The following is a 24702-nucleotide window of genomic DNA, read 5'->3' as shown; positions in this document are numbered from 1 at the left end:
TGCCACCTCTTCGCATATTATGTTCTCCTGATACCGAAATGTAAAATTTCCTCAGAATTTCGATACGTACCTAGTATTGCTCGTGCCACCTTTTCGCATATCATGTTCTCCTGATACCAAAATGTAAAATTTTCTCAAAATTTCGATACGTACCATGAATTCCTCGTACCACCTCCTCGCATATCATGTTCGCCTGATACCAGAATAAAAATTTGGCATGACTTTTAATTGAATATCGATACTTACCTATTGTATTAGCAGAACGTGTTGATCGTGAAAGTATCATAATTTTTATTCTGGCTCGAAACTTACCGTTTGCATCCGGATCTCATGAACAGCGAAGAGATGTGCCAGGGAAAGAAGGGAAATTAATAGGAAACATTCTAGAAATTGAAGAGAAATAAAGGGAACTATCTGGAACCCTTAAGAGTTGTTAAGAGATATTAGGGGGGGTTGGCAGGTGTTAGGGAATGTTTGGAGACGATAGAGAGTGTCTGAAGGTGTTAGAGGGTGGTAGAAATTGTTAGTGTGTATTAGGAGCTGTCAGGAAATGTAAAGGAAATGTTAGATTGTGTTAGAAGGACGAGACGTGATTTCTACGATCTCGATCTTGATCTGAAAAAATGTCGGAACATGCATATCGATCCCGAATTTTCGACAGTTCAAAATATGCAAACATTTTGAATATATTACTAAATTACTCGGAATATATCACTAAAGAATTGAATATCAACACTTATAATACACACCTTTGTTTTATTAAAAACGATATACAATTTTTGCAGTTCTCAGATTATACGAGTTTAATGATTCCATTTCGCACAGAATGCAAGTACATTACAAATAGGATAATTTTATGTAATGCAAGAAAACAACATTTCAGAAAATACGTATTTTGTAGTTTGACCTGTAGTTTAAATATAGAAATTGTTGTGAAAATTGACTAACATTTTGCAATAAAAATATATCAATGTTAATACATAATTTATACAAATGAAGTTTTCTGAAAACTAATTATATTCTTGCTAATGTAAATCTATTCTCACTTTACACTTCAACACTTTACACTTTGCACATTTTATATCTAAAGTTCTTATTACCCGGCTCTGACTTTTCTCTGCCAAGAAGAGAACAAATTCTAATAATCCGATTAAAAATGTGTACGTCATACGAGACTAACTTATAACCACCTAATAACGAAAGAAGAAAAGATATAAATTATAATTTATAATAGACATGCAGAAGACAGTTATTAAACTATAGATTGGTTACTTCGGATATTAAAAAAATCGCGATTATTGCAAGTGCTTTTAATCTTGATTTTAGCTATTGTACATGGGTCATTTTTCCTTAATCATTTCCCTGTGTGTTTTCACTAGATTAGATACTGTTATTGGAGTGTAAGACAAGGGCTTGGCGCAGTAGTGTTCAAGTCTCTGGGGGAGGCAAGAAAAATGCTACGCTTGCTGATGATGATACAAAGATAGAGTCTTACAATTCCATGTAAAGTATAGTAGAAGTGAAGAGGATAGTCTTTAAACTCAAGTGTCTCAGTTTAATAATGTAAAAATCACAAGATATTCGAATCAATTTTAATAAGTAATACATTAAATGTAAATGTTCGTGTATCTATGAAAATTTTTATATCTGCATAAACTTTATACTTAATTCTATTATTTATCATTCAAGACTTTTAAGATGCAGATTAAAAATAAATACGTTCTTAAAAACAGTCTAAATCTTTACCAAACTCTAAAAGACATAAACACTACACGTGGTTGAGAAAATTGCATGGAAACCAATAGAAGGAATATTCAATTCCTATGAATATATTTCCTACTTAACTACAGGAAGGCAATGATAAATAATGTTTTCGTTGACTATCGCGAAATTATATTTCTCAAAGTAGCGCAACACTCGCTGAAGAATTAATACATATGAAAATAAGATCAATCATAATGAAGGTTTGCCAAGTAAAAGTAAGGAAACGAAAGAAACATTTTTATCAGGAGAGCAAATTACATCATGAAGTAATTACAAATAACACGCATTTCCTCATGTATCAACGGCATTCATAATTCAAATATTCAATCTATACTTTCACTCTGACAGCGCCAGCTTCCGCTTCTGCGGAGAAACCCGCGCGGAAGAGCCGCATACACGGTGCCTTCGAAATGAGAAATAACTAAATTCACACATGGAAAAATTTGATAATTCAATTCTTTAGTACTTTTGTACGATAAGTAATTCTTGTCAACTTGCTTTATTTTAACTGTCACATAAACACTGTCGTGTTTATATAAATAGACAATCTAATTTCATAGATATTCATGTTGTAACAGTAATGGAGCAAAATGAATCGTGCACAATTCGGTAATGTAACATAAAACATGAAATATTGTGCATGTATAAATTAACACGTATAAATTAACGAAGAGAAATACCTCGGTATATAAACGTAATTTGGAGGCTTAGAAATGTTTTTTATCAGCGGTTTTTCTTTATTTCCCTTAAAAATTGAAACCATGTTTCCAATTTTAGAATAATATTTACGTTTTCTGGCGAAATGTAATTCTATTTGAGGTGAAAAACTTTAACAGATATTGGCATATCTTTAAGTGTATTGCCAGGTTTGTCAAAATCTTGTCGAGATCGAGATCGAGATCGTAGAAATCTCGTCTCGTCTCGTCTCGTGTGCATCGCTAGAGAGGGATGTAGAACTTTATACTTACGTAATACGAGCCAATATTTGTGGTAGTATTTAACTTTTTAATCTCGCCAAATTTACAAATCGTATCCAGATTTATTTTCACTACTACCTCACTTACGGAATTAATGTTTTTCATTTCTTAACGAAAAGTCCTGTTACCTATATCTGGGTGACGTGACGACCAACGCGTTAAAAAAAAAAGAAATAAAAATAAAAAAAACTAGAACTTGCTACATTGTCTCGAATCACTTGTACTGTATACTCCCCGTTTCCTTCAGTAAGTGTCACGGTCAGCTCATCGTAACTCTTCAGCAGAGTTTGCGCGTAAAAGTCCCGTCAAACTCATTAATTCCCTGCGGCAATTCACACGGGTAAATACAGTTTGCGTTCTTTTCCACATCCCGATGAACCAACGGCTGTGGAATTAGCGAGGCTCGCAAGACGTGTAAAATTACAGCCGTCGAACAATAGGGAAAATTAAGGTCGTGAGTGTAAACGAGGCACCGTAACGCGGCGAGAACTTAATTCTCCTGGAGTATCAAGAGCAAACTAGAGAGCACTTTCGAATGTTACTCTTGTGTTATGCAAACGTATAATCGACACCGAAAATTTTTGAAGCCGTATAATATCTCTGCTGTGATTGCTCGAGAATTGAACAGACAAAACGTAAACCTTTACGGATTACAGTAATGTCTCTAAGTGTCTTTAGATTACAAAATATTATCAACATTTTTATAATTTTTAATATGCACCTCCTGTCATTTAAACTGATCTTCAAGGTGGTCGGTTGATTTTTTATTTCGCGTATATTATCATTAGACTGCGGATATTTATGCAAAATGAAGTCTTTGTTTAAATGCCTACAACAAATTGAACCTAAATAGGAATTTATTTTATTCTGCAAACATTATAACATGAACTTTACTTTCAATCTTTTTCACGTTCGTGCATATTCTTTGCGTACTGTAGTTTCTTGCACATTCAAAATTCCTATAAATCCATAAATATCCGCAGTCTAATTATCATACATTGGATATTCTTCTATTATATCTAGACTGCGGAATTTTATGCATATTTTTATAGGAAATAGGTTCCATTCTTTTAACTATTTCCTTATAAGAATATATATTATACATCGTTAAATAGGTATAATATAAACAAATTTATACAGGAGTAAGGAAGCGTATAAATTATGGTCTTTTTAAATGTTTATAACTATTGTTATTGCAAAATTCCTATTCTTTGATCTAACTCGGCAACGAGTAACCGATCGAGATGATTTCATGGTGTTCTTATGTAGAAAAATCTATAAATACCTCAATCTTTATAACAATTGTTACTGCAGAATATAGAGTGTCTCTGTCACATGCCAGAAGTCTACCGCGTTAGGCGCTAGTTCCCCACTCGGTCCGATTTTCCAGGTCGCGTAAATCCTTCTCCAAGAACCGTTTCGCTCGATTTTCCATGACTCGCGGTTCCCCACCGTCCCCGATTTCTCAACCGCCGATTGGCGGGAAAGGTTAAAGCGCGTTCCAGTCCTCAACGAAAGAGTCCTCGGGCGCCGGATGCGATAAAAGCGTCGTCTCGTCTTCCTCCTGGCTCCCAGCAAACGATATAAGTGCGTTCACGCCGTCGAACAGGCCGGACGATCTCGTCGGTTGCGAAATCAGACTGGATAAAGCTCTGCGAGTGTGCTAGGTCACCGTTTCTCTACTGTCCAGTTCGCTGGAGCAGCACGCTAGTTCGGTCGCCGACATCGTCCACGGAACTTCCTCTCCCCGAGCGTCGACTCTCGGACTTGGTAGCGAGCTAGAACCTCTCCAAGGCGAGCAGCGAACTAATTATGGACTCGTGGATCGCCTAATCGCGGCTCGAGTCAGCCAGAGGCGCGAGTCGATCGACGGACTTGGAGATACGCGATGCTGGAGAACCCGGCCGCAGGATTCTATTGAAAGGATTCCCGCTAGGACCATCTGAGTGGCTTGAATTTCGTGGCGGTGGCCTTATCGCGACCAGAGATGGGCAACGGTTTTCTCTAGATACCAGTTTCGAGCTACGGATGACAAAATTTTGTGTTCGTTAAATAAAAATTATAATCGAAGTTGTGTTCGGCACTTGTTTCATAAGATTTAGAATTTGGGGTGTAGAAATGGTAATTTAATTTTGGAGGAGTGAACTCTGAGGTATTCAAGCTTTCAGAGAACAAATTATTAACTGACAGGATTATAACACCACGTAAGTTGGACAAGTATATTTAATTAACGAGAATATGAATACACGTATCGAGCACATGTTAGTGGTAACGGCTCGTGGTGTGGACTAACCTAAAGGAACCTCGCGAGGACGTGCGTAGAGTAAGGAGCAAAAGACGATAGTCTGCTACGCACATCGCGGCGGTCGAATCAAACTGAACACATATGGATTGCTTTCTCACATTAACTAAAATTATATTATAAATGGAATGTCTATTCTGTAGGTTATCGTGTCTTTTTAATCTTCGTCGGTTATTTGATTACTGATTTGCCCATCTCTGTCGCCTATTTAAACGAGCGAAATCGCTAATTGTTATTCGATAACGAGGCGTCGATAACGAACAGTTCGCCGAGAGGAAGAGTCGATTAACCCACATTCTCGGGCCATCGGCGCGCGACACGTGATTCTAGAGGCGCGAATATCATCGACCGGAATTGTCTTCGCGGATATTAGTGGTGGTTTGCGGGGGTGTGTTGCAACGTGGTATCTATAAACGGTGTGAAAATGAGCCGTAAAAGAGTGTGGAACTCCATCATACGACGGAGGAAGAAGAATCATTTGGACTTGAGTAGCAAGGAGGATAGCGATTCGGAGGGTGTTTGTAAGTTGGAAAACCCCAGCTTCTTCCTTTGCTTGCTTTCTGCGTAATTTTTCCGGAACTATTGTTTGGGAAAGTATTGAGCTGTTGCGGGAAATATTGCGAATTTTTTTATCGTTATTTATAACGACGGTAACAAGTGGAAATTAGGGGGTTAACTTCGAGATGAATCGTATGATTAATTGCACACTAGAATCGTTGAGCTTGCGATGAATGTAGTATAAAAAGGACCTGCCTACTTAAATTATCTAACAATTGTGTTATTCGAATTGATTTTTAATTTTTTTTATTAAGAAAATAGTAAAATATTCTGGCTCAAATACCAGAAAGAATTCTTTGAATGAATCTCAGGACTATAATCATTCTCACTGACACGGGATCGAAATGAATTATACTTCTGCGAAACTTGTTCGTTGACTCGTTTTCACGGGGCATAGAAGAATATTAAAGATTCATTTTTCACTTTGAAACGTCACGCTTTTAGATTGTCTAAATATTTGTTCAAATTATCTATATTAAAAATTATTTCAATTCTTAATCTCTAGTATATGTATTTTGTATAAATTAATAAACATTACTTACGATTAGTTAATCAAGTTTTTGTACAGTGCTGTGTTACAAGGAACAAGAAATAACACGATAAATTTTTCATAGTAGATGGTCTTTGAAAGATTATATATTAAAAGATTAAATATTTATTTTCATAAATTTGTTGGTTTCATGTGCTATAATTATGAACAAAATTATAAAATTATGATCAAATATAGTACCGTTCGTAATTATTCGAACAAGTTTGCGACTTAGGACAAAATAATATAGCATAAATATAAAAATAGCAGAGAAATGGATATTATTCGTTTTATTATCAAGAAGCACATTGTAACTAGTACAATATGTGATATCAAACTAATACTTACTCTGAACGATAATATATCTCGTTATCGTAATTTCTAATAAACAATAAACACACTTAAAAATCCATAGTATTCCAGTGAACAATCCTCAAATAAGTTTGGAACAGATCTCTCTTACTTGACACTTTTAAGTTATTACTATAAGAAATACTTGAATTACTGGTATATAAATTAGAGTACATTACCGTTCGAATAATTATTGACACTGTACATACAGGAAACATTATTCTCAGAATAATTACAATAGTTCAAAGACCTGCTACAATATTTGCGAAGTACATTCTAATTAGAGCGAAATCGTCCTTAAATGTAATACTCGATCCCATAAAAATAACAAAATTTGCTATAAATATATAAAACGACTCGTACAATTATTCACCGTGTCGTTAAATGTGATACGGGATTTTATAACTGCAGCCCCAATGGTTCTAGCGGTAATTAAAATTTCTTCTCGCTTTTATCTCCATTTGCACGTTTTGCATCGTCAAGAGTGCTTATATTTATTTAACCGTTCAGCTTCTAGTTGGCTTCGAGGTTCGCTCATGGACACGCGTCCATGGTACTCCATTGTCAGCTTCGATTGGATTGTTACTAATCGCAGTGGCGAGCAGCAAAGCACGCAAATTACGAAGTCCTCGGTATTTTTGCGGAAATGAAAACCGCAGCCTGTTTGTTTCGCGTCATTAAATGCCTGCGAGTGTTACTGCCTGACCACGTGTGCGTGTGTACGTGTGTCTATATTTTCGTTCGCATGACTTCACTTGAGGATTTAACGTGAAACGAATAGTATTACGACGGAAAGTTTCGACATCGATGAAATTCCTGTTACGCGGACGAGTGCTCGAAGTGCTTTTGCGAAAACAAACTGTTCTTGCTGTTTGATTGGTCGGTTATTCAACGACGAAATGAGTTTTCGTTCGGGGTTACATTAAGGAGGAATGGTTGACAGATAAAGTACATAGTACATTGATTTTCGAGCTAGGACAATTTTAAGAGTTTCATGAGTAATTAATGATTCGTGTGTATTGATTTGAGAAACGTTGGAGTTGGAGTTATCATAGTTTAAAAATATTTGATAAAGGTGATCCACATGTCGGAAGAGATAGTAACACTCTCCACTAGAGTATATTATTTATTTTGTTCATTAATTACTTTCCGTCTTTATTGAAAATAAATGTAGTAACATGATAGGTACTGGCGTTCTGCTAGGAAATTTAATTGCAAATTATTTAAAAGAAAAACTAAATATACTGCGTGATAATTGTAAGAGGGAAATAAAACTCATTTTATTATTTATTACGTAAAATGAGATTACTCGTATCAAATGATAAATCTATGCTTGTTCTTTGAAGCATATCTACCAGATCAAAAAAATAAATACTCTGTCCTTTCTAATTTACTTGCGAAATTGGATAAGCAAAGAACTCGTCAAAAAATGATGACGGTCCAGAGGCTCCATCCTTTATCTGATGCAACTCTAGCACGCCCTGGAGGATCATTGGCGAACAGATGGCCTAACATAAGTGCCACGTGTTTATTGAAAGTATTTAATTGCCCATCCGAAACTCGATTTTACGTTCGAGCGCGAGTCAATCGTGATAATTAGTGTGGCCTCTGAACGAGCCTCCTGATATATAGCGATGCGTCATGTCGTCATAAACAAGAGGTGGATATCCTCATTAGCGATGGAATAACGCCACGACTTTGCTCGTGAACGTAGCTCACGGTGACATGTTTACGAAGTCGATCCAACCCGCGACGCACTCATAAATTCCTTGCAATCGGCGACGAAATTGCTTCAATAATCGTATCGACTTGCGGAAACTTACTTATTGCATCGTTTAGCTTGGTTTGAGGGAGGAAGGAGGGTAAAGGGAGCATTTCCAGCTTGCAAATTAGTCAACAGTGTTTATATTTTGTTTGAACTTTCCCCATAAATAAAAATTCGTGTGTGTTAAATCGAGAGAAAATAAGCGAATTACTCAGGTGACCTGTTTTAAATGGCTCACCCTGTATATCTTTGTCCCACAAATATAACTCTCACGCTACAACTCAAACAGTCTGTTACTACTCAATATCAAAAAGAAACCGTTACATCTACGTAGTAGTTTTATTCGAACAATATTTAAACAAAAGTCAATCAGCGTTTCCAGTCGCCCGTGAAAATTTCCATTTCCCCTTGTTTCCCTCCCCCGGACTTTTCGACGTTGTAACCGGCGGTGCCAGAGATGTAATTTTCACGCGATGGAAGTAAAAAGGGTGAATCTGGGTCTGGCGACATCTGCTGAAACATTGAACGAGAGGTGAAACGGATCGGAACGCGAGAAACAGCAATCAAAGTGCGTGCTCGTTGAACGGAGACGAGAGATGATGAATCGGAAGGCAGTTTCAAAGGGTTGGACCACGGGGTTGGGAGGGAGAAGAGGGGCGGAAAGCGTCGCGAGAAACGCCGACACCGGAGGATTTTAATTGAAACGTCCGTATATTTAATTAAAAATCACTGTCGGCCGCGATTCCGTTCCGAAATCGTTGTCCAACTGGGCCAAGCTGGAAGTGTGGCCATGTTCGGTTATACAGGGTGATCCAGCAGAAAATATTGTTGAAAATGTTTCGTTCAGAATATCGAGCGGATGATATTCTATCAGAGCACAAGTTTCATAGTTGACGATTGTCGAATCGTTCAAGTTTAGCATTTGGAATTGTCAGACACATTTAAACATTTATTTTGGCATTTATAATAAGGTTTGTTACTCGTGGACAAACCATCCTAGCTAACAATATTTTTGTCAAAGGAACGTAGTTCAAAATTATACAGAGAGAATAAGTCATAAAATTTAATATTCTAAATTGATATACGTACTACTTACATACTACGTATATATGGCATGCACGTACGCATATTGTTTTTACTTGCAATGTAATATGTACAGTAAAAATTGTATTAACATGTAATATATATATAAAATTTGTTCTTGGTCTAAATGTGATCAGAAAATTACTGCCCATACATCTATTTCATTTTACAATTTCTCAATATAAAATATATACATGCCATATTAACAAAATATATATGCGTTTATCGTTAATTCTTTAATGATTAAAATATCATGAAAACATTTTTTTAATAAGATAGTACTTACTATACTTTACTATACATGGAAATCTTATATGCACTAGGTATTCTGTTTTATTATATATGTATATATATATACATATATGTATAACTTATATATTTTTTTTTAACGAAGTTGTTAATCGTTTCGAAACAAGATCGAGTTGCAGAACATCTCGCGCAAGTTTGAGATGGGAGAAACGAGAAAGGCGACCCTAGAGTAGAGACACGGGTACTTGGCGTTTTGGTAACACAAGGAGACAATGCTGGCCAGCGTAACGCGATCCTAAGGTCTTGTGCTTTAGTTACGCAGGGTATAGTTTAACCACGGGGATATAGGCTTGCTTAATTGCGACTGCAACAGCTCGCTCGCCTCGTACTCGATTAAACTCGTACTTACACGTTTGGTCTTTTCGCTTGAACCGTACGAATTACGCTAGCGACACTCGTTAGGGAACCTAATCGAGATCAGGCCTCGCTGGGAATGCGCATTTTATCCTATCGGGTGTATCGAAGTTGCTCGCCGATTTAGTCTTTTTGTTCAAATAATTTGGTCGCTGTGTTCTCAATAATTTTAGAACGAACTAGGAATAGGTTCTGAGGCTGAATATAGTTTTTTTTTTTTATTTATATGCTAGTATGTTTGGTATTGTATACATATAGTTGAAAGTTGAGCAAAGCAAATGAGCACACAAGTATTTGTTTACTATGTATGTATAATGTTTTAGGAATTTCATTAAGTTCCAAGTGAAAACAGTTAATTCTTGTTTACTTTTATGCAATTCGAAAGTCGTACACTGTTTAATTAAAACAGAATTTTTTCTGGAAAGTAGCACGAATTTATCGAAAGTTAGTCGTTTTATATAAATTTAATTAAGGAGAGTATTAAATTCTTGTAGAAATTACTTGGAAGAAGACCAGTGATTGATATGGTCGAAAGGTTCATTTACTTTGAATTATTTCTTTTATTTTAATTTCAATTAATTTTCAAACGTATCTTAAACGTATTTTACGTATCTTAACGTAAAATTTAACTTAGATAATTGATTCATGAGGAATTTAATTCTGTATTCTCTTCATATGAACCTTACAGCCGTCGTTTTCATTTAAAGAAACGAGTTTATTCGTTTATTTTCAGAGTGAAAGTTTATTATTTTAACGTGTCTTATTTCAGTCGTTCAAGACGTAGCCTTTGATCTCACGTCGTCAAGGTTAAACGTTTAAAATAAATCTTAAACTCACCTCGTCAACCATTTCGTCGTCACACGAATATCTAATTCATTCGTCAGTCAAGAATTTTTATTTGGAATTGTTCGTAATATCTTCTCCAGCTCTAAGGAGTACAATAACAATCAATGACTTTACGACCCATCCTGCCAGCTGGGGGACGAGAGTAATGGTCGCTTTGTTTCATCCGAGGTTTCTTCTTCTGGTTCCTTCCTTTCTGCGTCTTCGACTTCTCTTTCGGTCCACCGATTACTAGACTCTCACTCATTCCAGTCTCGGCATCTGTCGTTTGCAAAAGGTAGTCTGGCTCACGGAAGAGTTGCAGACGCCAAAGAACGATGAGATAATCGAAAAAGGAGGAAAAACGAGTCGAATCTGCCTCGACGACGGTACCCAGACGAAATTTCAGACGCTTTCGACCTCCACGCTGAATTATTACGTACAGCGGGCCAAAAAAGTATTCGTATAACTAATTTTTTTATGTAACAACTTTGTACACGCAAGTAATACACATAGATCATTTCAATTAATAGTCTGATATCTACGTACAGAAATTATATGCAAATTAAAAATGATCAATAATGGGTAATGCAAAAGTAGTCAAAGATTCGGAAGCCAAGTACACTTACAACAATGTTGTAATCATACAACAATCTTATCATATCAGAATGAACTATCCATTAATAACGAAACAGGAATAGAGAATGACAAGAGCACGTTTATTATTCATTAATAACGAAATAGGAATAGAGAATGGCAAGAGCATGTTTATTATTATGTAGAATCAAAATCTCTTGAATTACGTTTTAGACATTAAAATACATTAATGTTGATCGATCCTTGTTCCAAAATAAAGTATTTCGAAGTCTTATTTAGAATTTTATACAATGAAATAAATTCCATTCGGACAAATCAATTTAAACAACTCGTGTGAATCTATTTCCCAACCACCGCCTACCAGCAATTACTTGATTATACATCCAAAACTAAATTAGACTCTTTTCCCTTTATATTCGCCGGCAATTGAAGCAGCTACTACGCTCCAGATTCCATATCATACCAAAATAAACTATCCATTAATAACGAAACAGGAATAGAGTGCAGCGAATGTACCGAGTCCAATCCATTATTGAGCAACGTTCATTCAATTTTCCAAGCATCTCGTGCAACGTTCAAGCCTGCCTGTCCATCGTGGAATACTTTCGACCGAGTGGAATTATTAATATAAATCCCAGGAAGAGAACTGTCGAGAGCCGTGTTACTGGCGACGGAATTGTCTTATCGGACAGTGGGCTAGGTCCATCTTGCTCCTCCTACGTTGTCGCATGACTCAACCTCCTTGTACGGCCAGCGGGAGTACGCTCCTCACAGGAAGTACATGGTAGTTACATCGTTGATGGTCTTTCCTCGTTACGTGCCGCGCCTTTGTTCACCCTTTCCTTTTTTCCTATTTCTTTTTCGCCTTTCTCCTCGACGTATTCAAACGGCTCTCTTTAAACGAGCGAGAAACGAGCCGAATTCAGTTGTGAAATCACCTCTATAATCATGGACAAACTTCTAACTTGTTGTAGGTTTGTAGCTGATTTAGATCCTGGGAGTAATATACAGGGTGTCCCAAAACTCGGGGAGGAGCCGGAAATGGGGGGTAGCTGAGACGATTCTGAACAACAATTTCCTTTGCAAAAATGTCGGATGGGGCTTCGTTAAGGAGATATTAAGCGAAAACCCCGACCAATCAGAGCGCGCGTAGACCGTTGGAGCGGCCGCGGTAGCGAAGGCTACGCGCTAGGTCGATGCTTCGATGCACGTCGAGTCACTTGTTCGCGTGCAAGCGCGGCCGCCAGCGCGTAGCCTACGCTACCGCGGCCGCTCGAACGGTCTACGCGCGCTCTGATTGGTCGGGGTTTTCGCTTAATATCTCCTTAACGAAGCCCCATCCGACATTTTTGCAAAGGAAATTGTTGTTCAGAATCGTCTCAGCTACCCCCCATTTCCGACTCCTCCCCGAGTTTTGGGACACCCTGTATAGGCAATTCTTTTATTTCGAAGGTTTAACGACGACGCGAGTTTAATTAGAGCTATTTTATATTTATTTGAGAAGAGTGGATTTTTGAAGTTCTTGTTGCGCTATGTTGAGTGCATTATTTTAATAATTTGCTAGTAATTTCAATAATTTACAATAATTTACCTTTACGCCCCTTTTTATATTTTTATATTGCTTTATGTTTGCTACTACAAGCTAAATATACAAAAATTACAGCTCTTAATTTATGCTATATCTTTATAATTGTTAAACTATCGCAAGACCTAGGAATTTCTCGTACAATAATTAGTCTAACCATGAATTAAATAATAATATTGAAAAGTCGTTGTTCTCTGTAATCGGTGATAAAGCGTAAAGAAAATTACATTATTAGATTTTGAGCATTTATTAATGGAATTTAATTGAATAAATAATAAGTAATAAAGAAAATTGTAGTACTTATTAAGTAATACTTATTATTATTAGTTGTATTGGGGATTAAATTTGCAGAAATAGGTAAATGGATGTAAATGCAATATCTCCAGTTAGCTCGTTGGAGAGGAATCGAAAGGGTCTCGACGCGTCTTGGGAAGTTACGGGAGCGGATATTTAGTAAGCCGCTGAACGTGCCGAGCGATTAAATGAAAGACGACTTTATCGCCTCTGCATGGGAAATTTAGTATTGGTGATCGTGATGCTCCGCACGTGAAATCTTGAAACAACCTCTTAGGTAGTTAATTTCGTCGCGTTGCATGTGGAATTTCTATTTGAACTCGATACATGCTTTCGGAGAATTAGTTTAACGACTCGTTTCTTTCTTTTGTGTGTCACATTCAAGAGTTAAGCTTTGAATTCATTTATGTACTCGTGTTCGATCATACTATTGCTAGATTAAGTGTTCGTATCTTCTAAAGTCTTGGTTTAGACAAATTTTATGTTGCAATCATTCTGTAGAAATTTTATTTTTATGTTGTCCTGTATGTACATAAAAGAGATAGTAGTTGTATATATTGTGGATGAACTATAAAAAATTGATAAAATGAAATAATCTTAAAGAAGAAAAACCTTCTTTATTCCTTTCACTTATCTAAGTGCTTGTTAATTTTATTAATTTTTTTGGATGAATGACAGCAAGAAAAACAATGAATTTTGTTATGTGTTAATTCTCCAACAAATTAGATACCACTCTGTGGAGTCCAACAATTACATTTATATTTTTCGAAACACTCATTCCCAATTTCTTCAACGATTCCCTTATCACGTGGAACAATTACGAAACGTTCAACAAACGTATCGATTGAAATCTGATTAAAGTCTGATAAGTAAAGATGAAAGAAAAACGCGAGTGTGCTTTCTAAGTACAAATACGTAAATCGAACAAAAGACGGCTGCCAATTAGAATACAAAGTCGACGAGACTGCTTCTCACAGCGCGATGCAGATGGAAATAACAGTAATGCGATGAGAATGGACGCGAATTCAATCAGAGTGAGCGCTGCGATTATTGTTGTGGAAATGAATGGACCGTTAGCTGTGTGAGTTCCATGTGGATACAGTCGAACTAGACGCAGTTGCATTCACGATGATTCGCAGAGCGCGAAACAGATAGGCTTACGGACGCGTTTCCGTGTCTTGCGGCTCTTATCTGAGACAGTAACAGTGGTGTTCTAAATTTGAGAAAACGGTAACAATTTGTTTAAGGGTTAATCATTTTTTAAAGCCAACTCCCACAAGAAGAGAATCATTTTTTAATTCTAGTAACTAGATTTTTGGTGACCGTTTTCTTTGGTCCTTTTATGGTGGACAAAGTACTTTTGTTTGTTGTTGAAGTTCGAAGAAGGACCACTGTAACTCTCCACATTTAAAATAGTAAATTATTAGAATCTCAACAAAATAATTCTCTGTTACTAATTTCTTGAGCGTTTGCAATTCGTTATGTAATGATAACAAATTTCGTTGATAATTTTAGCTGCTTCCTTCCTTCTTTTGAGAATGCTTCTAAACATTCTTCGTGGCTTCCATCGCTTTACAGTACTCGCATTTTTTCTTTTTTCGTTCTTTCATAACTTTGCTTGGCCAATGCCTTTATTGTTCTTTAACTGCTCTGTGAAAATTGTTATAATGAAATGATAATGATGTTTATATAGCACCGTTGCTAGGAAGGGTTTCCACCCTTCCGGCAAGAGGGTCGCGACAGAGACATACTATGGATCCTGAAATGTCAACGTTGATAGAACACGATCCCGACCATCTGCTTGGGGAGTGTAAGTGTCTTATCGTAAGCATAAGTTTAACTAACGCAATTGTCGACATTTCTAAAAATTAAAAGTTTAACGATTTTCCGACATTTGTGTAGTATTTATACGCTTTGTGAGTTTGTATCTTAAGAAGGTAATAATTAATCCATGTTACACTAAATATCTAAATTACATTCTAAGTACCTATGAACGAATATTATAGTTGCTCTCACATCTTAAAGGGTTTGGTTGAATATAAAATATTTAAGAACAAAACTAAAAACTAACCGAGGTTTTAATTACTTCTACTTATATTAATATTTTTTAATATAATCACGTGTCCTACAGTTTGAACAAAATGATTGAAATATTATTAATAAAAGAAATATTGGGAATATGTACAAAACAGAAATACTTTTAGCGAAAATATAATTTAAATACCATATCAAAGTTACAGAAAAGTGAAATGCCTCACTGACAAATTTAATTATTGAAACAGACAATTTTACATTTATTGTGATATTTCATTTTTGTATTTTGCACAGTGTTTGAAGAAGAAAATATTTCTCCATAAAAATTGAAGTCAGGTCTGTCCTTCGTATCCGGATATCTCTTCCGAATCAAATAAAATTTTATCTCCGAAGGAAAACAACAAACATCGTAAATAAATTGGAAAAGTTTCACGAATACACAACGTCTCGACGACCCATATTTGGCAGCGTCTCGGCGACCCATATCGAGCTGAGGAAAAAGGAGGAAAACGGCAAAGTTCAAACCATTCCAAAGTAACAAAATTTGTCCGAAAAAAATGATATTTAATATTGATAATTTCATTTTTTCATTTTCAAAATTCTCAATGATATATAAGACTTATGGTTTAGTCAATCCATTATTAATGTTTGTACAGTCGTTAATGACTCCAAAATTTACATTTAAATTTAACGGTATTTGGTTAAAATGGAAACATTTTTAAGAAGCACATTAACAAATTCGTTTGATAAATATTAATTATTGAACTTTTCAGAATAATATTATGTTTCTAATTCTCAGGGGACTTAACAACATTTGGTTCCATAAAAAAGTTGAACGCCTTCAAGTGGATGTAGTTTGAAAACAAATACTTGTACTTAAAAACTCGTATAATATGAAAATATACAAATACTATTTGAAAATAAAAATAGCAAATAAAAGTAACAATTAATATTAGGACATACTTTTTGACCTTTACACATCGCACACTAACCTCACCAAAACCAACGAGACTAAAGAGATCGTAAAATATGAAACGAAACGTCGAGTCTATTTAAATCGTAGTAAATATTTTAATATAAAATAACAAATTCTCGCATAACTGAAGGGGCTCTAAAGTGTGGGACGTAACATCAAATCTATTTGAATTAAATATATCCAATGTACCAAGTTCAAATTAAAATATCTCACAAAATCCTTTACAAACGTAAAAAAGCTTATACACCTAGTGTCCAGCTCGAGCATCCAGAATTATATTTTTATTAATACCAAACGAATTCAATCCGCTGCCAATTCTTCGTGTATTATTCGTTACTCGAAATTTGTATTTGGTGAAGAATTTTGCCCAACCCTGATGTTTACGCGCGAGGATCGTGCTTTTGGAAGCTGGCCAGCGATATTTTTACGCGTCACGATCGGCGGGAAAGGGATGGAAAAATTGGTGCAACGAGAAACTGCAATACGGGATCCATGGCGAGCGTTGGGAAGAAGTAAGAAGAGGAATCTTTCCTGCATTCTGCGGGAGATACAGGAGGAATTCCTCCCGTTGCAGCTGGTGCATTGGTATTCAAGCAGGGTAGTGTGTAAAACGTCGACCTATATTCCGTTTCGTTTCAAAGTAATTCCAAACGTCGATGGCGGGCAAAGTTGTCCTTGCGATGCTCTTCCGCGTTACGAATTGGCTCTTTCGCGGGAATTTCTTCTCTGAAAAGGTCGCGTCGGATGAAAATTTAATGGATGATAGATAGAGACTCAGGATGGAGATATGCATTCGCGATTGCTGTGACATTCAACTGTTTTACTGGCCAATTTTTGTTCGTTTGGTATTCGTGACGATATCGCTCTGGGTGTTAAAGTTGAAGAAAACACCGGTTATGCGTTACATAAATACGTGTTGCAAATGTAGTATTGCAATGTATGTATGTACAATCGAATGTAGTATAATTTCAATGACAATCACACAGTTTATAGGATATTATTGTTTTTTTTCTTTTTAAATACAATGATTTTCAATAGGCCTTCTTCAAGATCAATTATTATTTTATTTGCTCATATTTCTAAACTAAAAATGTGACACGTAAAATTGGAAAAAATATTTCTGAAGTAAAATATAAAGTAAAATTATAAATAGAATGTTAAACCTCACAAAATACAAAATAACAAATTTGCAAATGTAGTAGGTACTTCAAATTGTTTCATTAATAAAGATTAATGTAGATTTATGTCATGCACAAAAGGTTGTGATTTTTTAAATCTCCGATTGGTAGTAATTTTGCTAGTGTTATCTTTAATACGGGTTAAATGTAAGTATTGTTAAATTAATGATTTTTATATGTATTATATACAAATTATACTATTGTTTTCGCTTTATGATTCTATAATATGTGCTGAAATTTAAGGAAACACCGAGTGTACATATTACATAAACATTTACATATACAGTACAGGTGGTCCACGCAACTTGTGCACCTTTATAACAACCAAAATATGCATGGCACGAAAAAATGTACATCGCATATGATTGTTGAAACGTGGACGTATTACAAAAATTTTCTATAGTTACAAATTAAAAAAATACAGTATATAGAAAAAATAAACATTGTTAGGAATAAAGAATTTTTATTTCAGTAGTTTAGCGCACAGGTTAAAAAATTCATTATATGATTAAATAATGTTCATGTGAACTATTTTGTAAATTTTTGAAAACATAACATTGTAGTAAACTGATGTACAGTCATTTTGCCACAATTTCTTCCACCAAAGAAAAAAATTCGTCTGGATGGAACACGTGGAAACCTTCTTACGGATCGTAAATCATGTACGAAGGTTTCCACGTGTTCCGTTTACGAAACTAACTTAATCAAATACAGTCTATGCTGAAGTCCGTTGTATCAAAACTTGCAAGAAAATTTCGAAAACCTCTCAAATATGCTATCTAATGGATCTAGTGCACCTATTTACATCTATTTTTAAAACATGTTTTAAAATTAATTTCAAGGTAATAAAGCAGAAATCAGTTACTACTAATATCTCTATATTCTTTTTTATGTCTTATGATCATAAAGGGATCGCGTGAAATGTTTCCAGTTCTCAACCAACGATGTTATTAATACATTGCTTGAATTTCTTAATAGATCTAGAAATAGACCAACGGAACTAGTTACGAGTGTTTCCATTCAACACAACCAAAGACATGTCAACTCGTAGATTAAAGTGATGAATTACATGCTCAGCACAAAATGTGCTACTTTCATTGATACTGTCCAGTTGCAGATATATCCATAAATTTCATTGAGAAATGTAGCAGTGAAAATAATTATTACTCTTATATTTTTACTTAAAATAAAAACACTATTTTTATACATAACTTCGTCAATGTTATTTATTCACAAATTTTCGTGTACATCTATGTACAACTTTCTTTTAGAATTTCTTATCAGCTTAGGTTGATCTTTACTCTGACGTTTTCACTCGAGGCACAACCTTTGGTATATTCCTCTATTTTTGGACTAGTTTGGGGACGTTAAATCAGGGTGGTTCTAAAAATTTCTGTGACCCAGTAAACGAATGGCTTTTGGTAAAGTTTCTTTAGGAAACTATATCGACGGAAGTTATCGTCGACCTATTTTCGTATCTCCTAGCATTTACGTATGCGTAAAGACAGTAGAGAATAATTGTATGTATCGATACTCGGTAGTATTTTGAAATGTTTGCAGAATTCTCGTTATCATTTTCGCTCTTTTACTTTTCTTCCAAACTTCATTTCCATATTATCATTGGTTTCATTTAAATTATAGATCTTCGCGCGTATTCGTTCCAGTTTAATATTAGCCATTGCTAATCGGAGTCTGCTGCATTATTTATCGATGGCAACATTGTTGAAATGTATCAAAAATAACTTCAAATTTCGTTAAAAATTTACAATCATGTAATTTAAGAAGTATTTCAATGACAATTACACAGTTTATAGGACATTATTGTTTTTTTTTTAAATACAATGATTTTCAATAGGCCTTCTTCAAGATTAATTATTATTTTATTTTCTCAAATTTCTAGACTAGAAATGTGACACGTAAAATTGGAAAAAATATTTCTGAAATAAAATATAAAGAATTATAAATAAAATGTTACACCTCACAAAATACAAAATAACAAATGTACAAAGAAAATGTTTCCATATCATATACGTTATATTTATTGGATTTAATTGTATACATTGAGTCCGGTAGAACTTCATGTCAAATATAATAATTGAAAATCTAAGAAGTTAATGAAAAATAATTAATATTCATAGTCCGTTCTCACGAATAACGAACAATGTACTACTAACAATTGAGTTGATAGAAAAATAAATGTTAGTCCATATTTGGTACTATCCTACTGTCTCGAGCAATTCCAAGCTTCGAGAAGTACACTCTGCAACTTCTTTAGGTAAAATTGCGCGTAAATGTGAATCGAAGGAAGTAGATCGGCCCTGTGGAAATTAGAGGAGACTCGAGGTGAATGCAGCTTTCACCGGATTACGCAAAAATGGCACTGTTGCGAGCTGAGGAGAATGCGAAACAATGACCGAGAGCTGCACGTTAATTCCCGATCTAGGAGCAAAAAAAGAAGCGGCTTCTCTCACCCCGGGAACTGTTTCGTTCGTTTTTAACGAGAAAACATTGTTCACGATTTTTCACTCCAACTTATTCTTCCTCGTTCTTCTCTTTCCCACGCTTTTGCGAAATTATTTGCAACTCTCGACTCGATCGACCACCGTTTCTTCCATTTCTATTCCATTTGTTCTCCTGTCAGGGGAATGAGTATTGTTAGAAGGTATTTATTTCCTTTTATCACTCGTGATTATACCTTTTATTACGTGCAAATTTAAATTCGCAGTAACTATTGATAATTATAAGCGATTTATCTTAAATTATTGTCAGATCTAGTTTAATAAATCGCTTTATTTGGTATATTATCCATTTATTATTTTGTTACTGCGTATAAAAGGTAATTTTCGATATACTATTTATCGTATTGTTTTGAAAATATTTTAATTAAATCCGAGTACAATGGTCCATAGAAACAGAGTGCTCGGTCCGACTACCAAATTACATACATACTATATATTGGATAATTTTTCAAATGATTACAATTTTGGTGAGCTTCAGAGGAACGATAGACACCGTATAAAAATTTTAATATGAAATTAATTTAATGAAGGATTTAATGAAAAGAAAAGATTACTACAATTCTATCTTAATCCCATCAGAAATTATTTATGTACATTTTAAACGACTCTGAGTAACATGCTTGTTGACATTCATGCATAATCGAATTATTTTAAAAAATTCTCACGCAATACTCAACGATTATTAATAGAAATTCCACTAATATAAGGAATACTTCAAAATTAAGTTCTAATTTTAAATTAGAAAGTTGGTTTGAATAATGATTTAAAACTGAAGTAAGAATTAAAATCGTATTCTTCAAGTACACTGGTTTATTTAATGCTTCATCTTCAATCGTTTAATAATAAACGTATAAAGATTCAGATTGAGAAGATCCAAATAAAATATCAATTTAGTCTCTGGAAAATTTAAGGAGACACCAGCCCTAATTCAAACTACATTGTTATCCAGAAATTAGTTTTAAAAATAAAACAACGCCAATTTTTACAGAAATTCTCTTTTGTTTCACATTCCCGCATAACAATTTAGTATTAATTACTCCTAGCGAACATCGTTATCTATTTGAATAAATTTCCACGTACCCAACGCGATGAATATCTAAATCGAGATTACAAACAGTAATTCGAACGAATGGTAAACAACAGTCGGCTGGCACGCCGCAATGAAAATCAGTTTTGGGCCAGATGAATCGACGAATCGTGCGCACACGTCGTGGGCAAAAGTCAAAGGTGAATTAATTACCGGCGACCTCATTTTCCTTCGGTGTCAGCGTTGTTAGCAAATAAGCGTTGAATTTCACGTGGGTGACACCGGGTGCCATTAACGGTGCTATCTATAGCGATTTATGAATACCGCTGGCGCATCCGACGTTTCCTCTCGATTAAAAGCACTCACTGAAATGGATAGTTGACTTTTCTTCCTTGCGTTTGATCTGGCAAAGTGTAATTCAAACGTTTAATTCAACGCAATAGATACTTCATCTTGAAACAAAGTAATCGCGATTATTAACTCCTATCGTGTGAATTTTAATTTATCTTTCAGGAAAGAAATTATTTCTCGATTGTTTATACAGTCGGAAACAATTAATACATCGTTGAAATAAGTAGCTGAGTTTGTTACGTTATTAAACGTAATTGGAAGAAACTATCATGTGCAAACCTTGTGAAATTTCTTCAACGAAATTCATGAGAAATGCTTGAATTTTGTTACCACTATAAAACTTTGTAATTAATTCAAAGGTAAACCTTACGTTTAGTGGAGGCAGCTCCGATGACCTTTACATTGACATATGTTGTCAAGTTTAATTAATCCGCTAGCTACCAAAATAATAAGTACCCAAGGGGGAATTTCTCTTCGCATTTTGAGATGGCGATAATTATATGTATACACACGGTAGAACAAAGCGTGCAATTAAGTAGATCGTTAACCAATTCCCCGCGCCCGATAACAGTTCAATTAATATCCGGTCTAATGAACGTTTCTTCGTTAATTGGCGAAATAATTTACGAGCAGACGTGTTTCGAGGTGACGGCTGCTTAATTGTTCAGGACGAAAACCGCGAATTATGCGATCAACGCGATAAAGATCGGAGCCATCGGAGCAGCTTAATTGTTTCACGTAATCCTGCGCTAGCCTCGTGCGGTTGCATCGTTCACACGAGTGCATCGTTGCTCGACCGTGTGCACTTCTCGTCTCAGGTAGCGATAGGATTAACTGGATTATCCTTTGGAATTTTTTTCATCGGTGCGAATCGTAACGATTGCTTCGCAACATCGTACAGAAATCGATAAAAAAAAAAAAAAGAAAGCACAGGGAAGAGAAAATTAATTATTTTATGATAATGGTGGTTGGTGCTTGCCCTGAAAAAAATTAAGTAATTAAATGCTTCAATATTTCAAGTATTTTATTGAGATAATGATGTATACGTAATGCATAAACTGCGGATTTTTATGCATTTATAGGAAATTTGAATGTGCAAGAAGTTCGTATTATAATATTTGCAGAGTAAAATAAATTCCTATTTCGGATCAATTTTTGTAGGCACGTTTGCCAAGATTTTATTTTGCATAAAAATCCACAGTCTAGTAATGTATAACAATTTTGACTATAATGATTCGAACCTTCTTTGGTAAACCTTCTATAGCAGTAAATACACAAATAAGAAAATTAATGAAATATATTTGAATCGTGCCTTGAAACAATTTATTATCGGTTACAGTCAATCTGTGTAAACTTCAATTGACCTTCAACTATAGATCATTGTATTCGTCTTGAAACTGTCTATCAGAATGTGTATAAGGGACTATAATAATTCTATTTTAAAAAACAGAGTCGACCTTCATATCTCCTCTACGCTTCCATCGATAAAAAAGTTATTGGAATCACGTTACTTCCCCCTTCGAAATCAAACAACTTTTGTTTGAGACTTTCTTTTCTATCGTTAAAAATAAGCGAATTATTCAGGTGGCCTGTTTTAAATGCCTCGCCCAATGTAAGATTACGTAATTATTATAATCGACCAAAGAGGATCACAAGAAAAATAAAAAATAATAACATCGGCAACGTGCTTGTAAGAGATTGATAATGAAGATTACACTTTTCTCTCCCCAAAACAAGCGATTACTCGAGTGGAATTGTTTATTATATACACGTATACGCATCAATAAGAAAGTAACACGAGGTCGACAAGTCGATGTCGATGAAAACAACGCAGCGTCGAAGGTGGGCCTTTAAATAGAGACGTTGTTGATTTTTTGACGATCCTGTACCTGAAAACCATCGAGGGGTGACGAAATTGGTTTAATTGGAACGATTGCCCTTGCTTGGACGGTCACCCGATAGTATATCACACACTCGACCCGAGTAGAGTTCAATGAAAACGCTTTCATTAATTTCGGGGTCCACCCTTTCTATCGTCGACTCATTCAAGAGGAAAATGTATCGCCCAGAGTCACGCAACACATGTACAGGGTGTCCGATTAAAAAGAAGCTGCAAACAAATATATTCGATAATCTTACGATAACATTGAATGGAGTAAATTTAATCCTCGTTGCAAGCAATTTATGTCTTTTTAATAATAACGCGATTTAACTACATATTGTTGTAAGTGGAAGCATGGAAATAAAGACATTATAATACAATTTTTTCTACGATTTTCAAGATTCCGTATTATGTGGAACTTTCTGTCGATGAATGGTTTTATATCCTTTTGTATTCATGAATTATGAATTTATTGAATTTATTTATTCTATTTATGAATTTATTAAATCAAATAGGTAAATTGAGAGATAAAATATTTCAAACGGATCGTATGTATAGTAAATATTTTCCAATATCTTGACAAATTTAATTGAATAAACATTTTCTTTCATTAGAAAGCTTTCATTCGTTCTCTAAATCATTTAATCTCTCAATTATCATCTGTTTTACTGGTGTTTACAATCGGTATTATTTCATTACGTGTGATTCATGTAACAAAATTTTCAACACAAATTAAAATACAAATACTTCGCAATGAATCGAATAATTTATTTAAAATAAATTTTTCTATCGACAGGGGCTCTTCGTTAATATTCCAAATGCGAATTAAATATAGACGTTCTATAGATATAGTTGCATAGACTGTAGAGTTCATGGAAATCATTAATTTATTCCTTTTTCTCCGTTACAGGTAAGTTGAAATCGCTGTCCTTACCCAGGTGTTTTCCGCCAGAAATAACGATGGAGCAACACGACAAAGGTAAAGATATCAATCGATCAGCTGTGAAACTGAATACGAATGAATTACTAATTTTATTCAACACCAGAAACGATGTCTGGTGCTTACGCTAATTATAAATGGGATTGTTCCGCGAGAACGCATCAGTGCGTTCCCTCGATAATCGAAGGTTCGACTGCCTTTATTCGTATTTATGAATAAATTAGCCTAGGGAACAGCTGTGGTTAAAACGTTCTATCGTCTAATTTCAACAAAAATAATTCAGCGTGTGAATTGAATACCTTTATTGTCCTCTAAACTAGTTTCCTCTAAATTGAAATAATAGGTTCTCAAGTACTTTGTTACATAGTTTTCATTGTCATCGGGTTAAAACGTTAATATATATTTGATTAGACTCGTAAAGGTAATTGAATAGCTTTAGATCACATTATTATTATAAAAAGATGAAAGGAAAATGCATACTCTGAGTATTTATTAATATTTTACA

The 24702-nt window shown here is 34.9% G+C and overlaps 2 protein-coding genes across 8 annotated transcripts in view; both read left to right on the top strand.

Moving 5' to 3' along the window:
- The window catches only part of LOC128891846 (disabled homolog 2-interacting protein), a 412576-nt gene that overhangs the window by 218409 nt on the left and 169465 nt on the right, over positions 1-24702 (top strand). The gene's annotated exons all lie outside the window — the stretch shown is intronic.
- Positions 3922-24589, top strand: LOC128891885 (uncharacterized). 2 transcript variants are annotated; one of them, XM_054151806.1, is made up of 3 exons: positions 3922-5564; positions 14984-15100; positions 24168-24589. In XM_054151806.1, the coding sequence occupies exons 1-3, from the start codon at positions 5468-5470 to the stop codon at positions 24326-24328; spliced, it is 375 nt and encodes a 124-aa protein (XP_054007781.1). In that variant the 5' UTR covers positions 3922-5467; the 3' UTR covers positions 24329-24589. The 2 variants fall into 2 exon arrangements, with proteins under 2 accessions (XP_054007781.1, XP_054007782.1); XM_054151807.1 differs by lacking the exon at positions 24168-24589 and adding an exon at positions 15619-16212.

Source organism: Hylaeus anthracinus, unplaced genomic scaffold (genome assembly GCF_026225885.1).
Source record: "Hylaeus anthracinus isolate JK02 unplaced genomic scaffold, UHH_iyHylAnth1.0_haploid 12002, whole genome shotgun sequence".
NCBI classification, from domain to species: domain Eukaryota; kingdom Metazoa; phylum Arthropoda; class Insecta; order Hymenoptera; family Colletidae; genus Hylaeus; species Hylaeus anthracinus.
The sequence above is the reverse complement of the archived record's forward strand: the minus strand, read 5'-3'. Positions and strand labels throughout refer to the sequence as shown.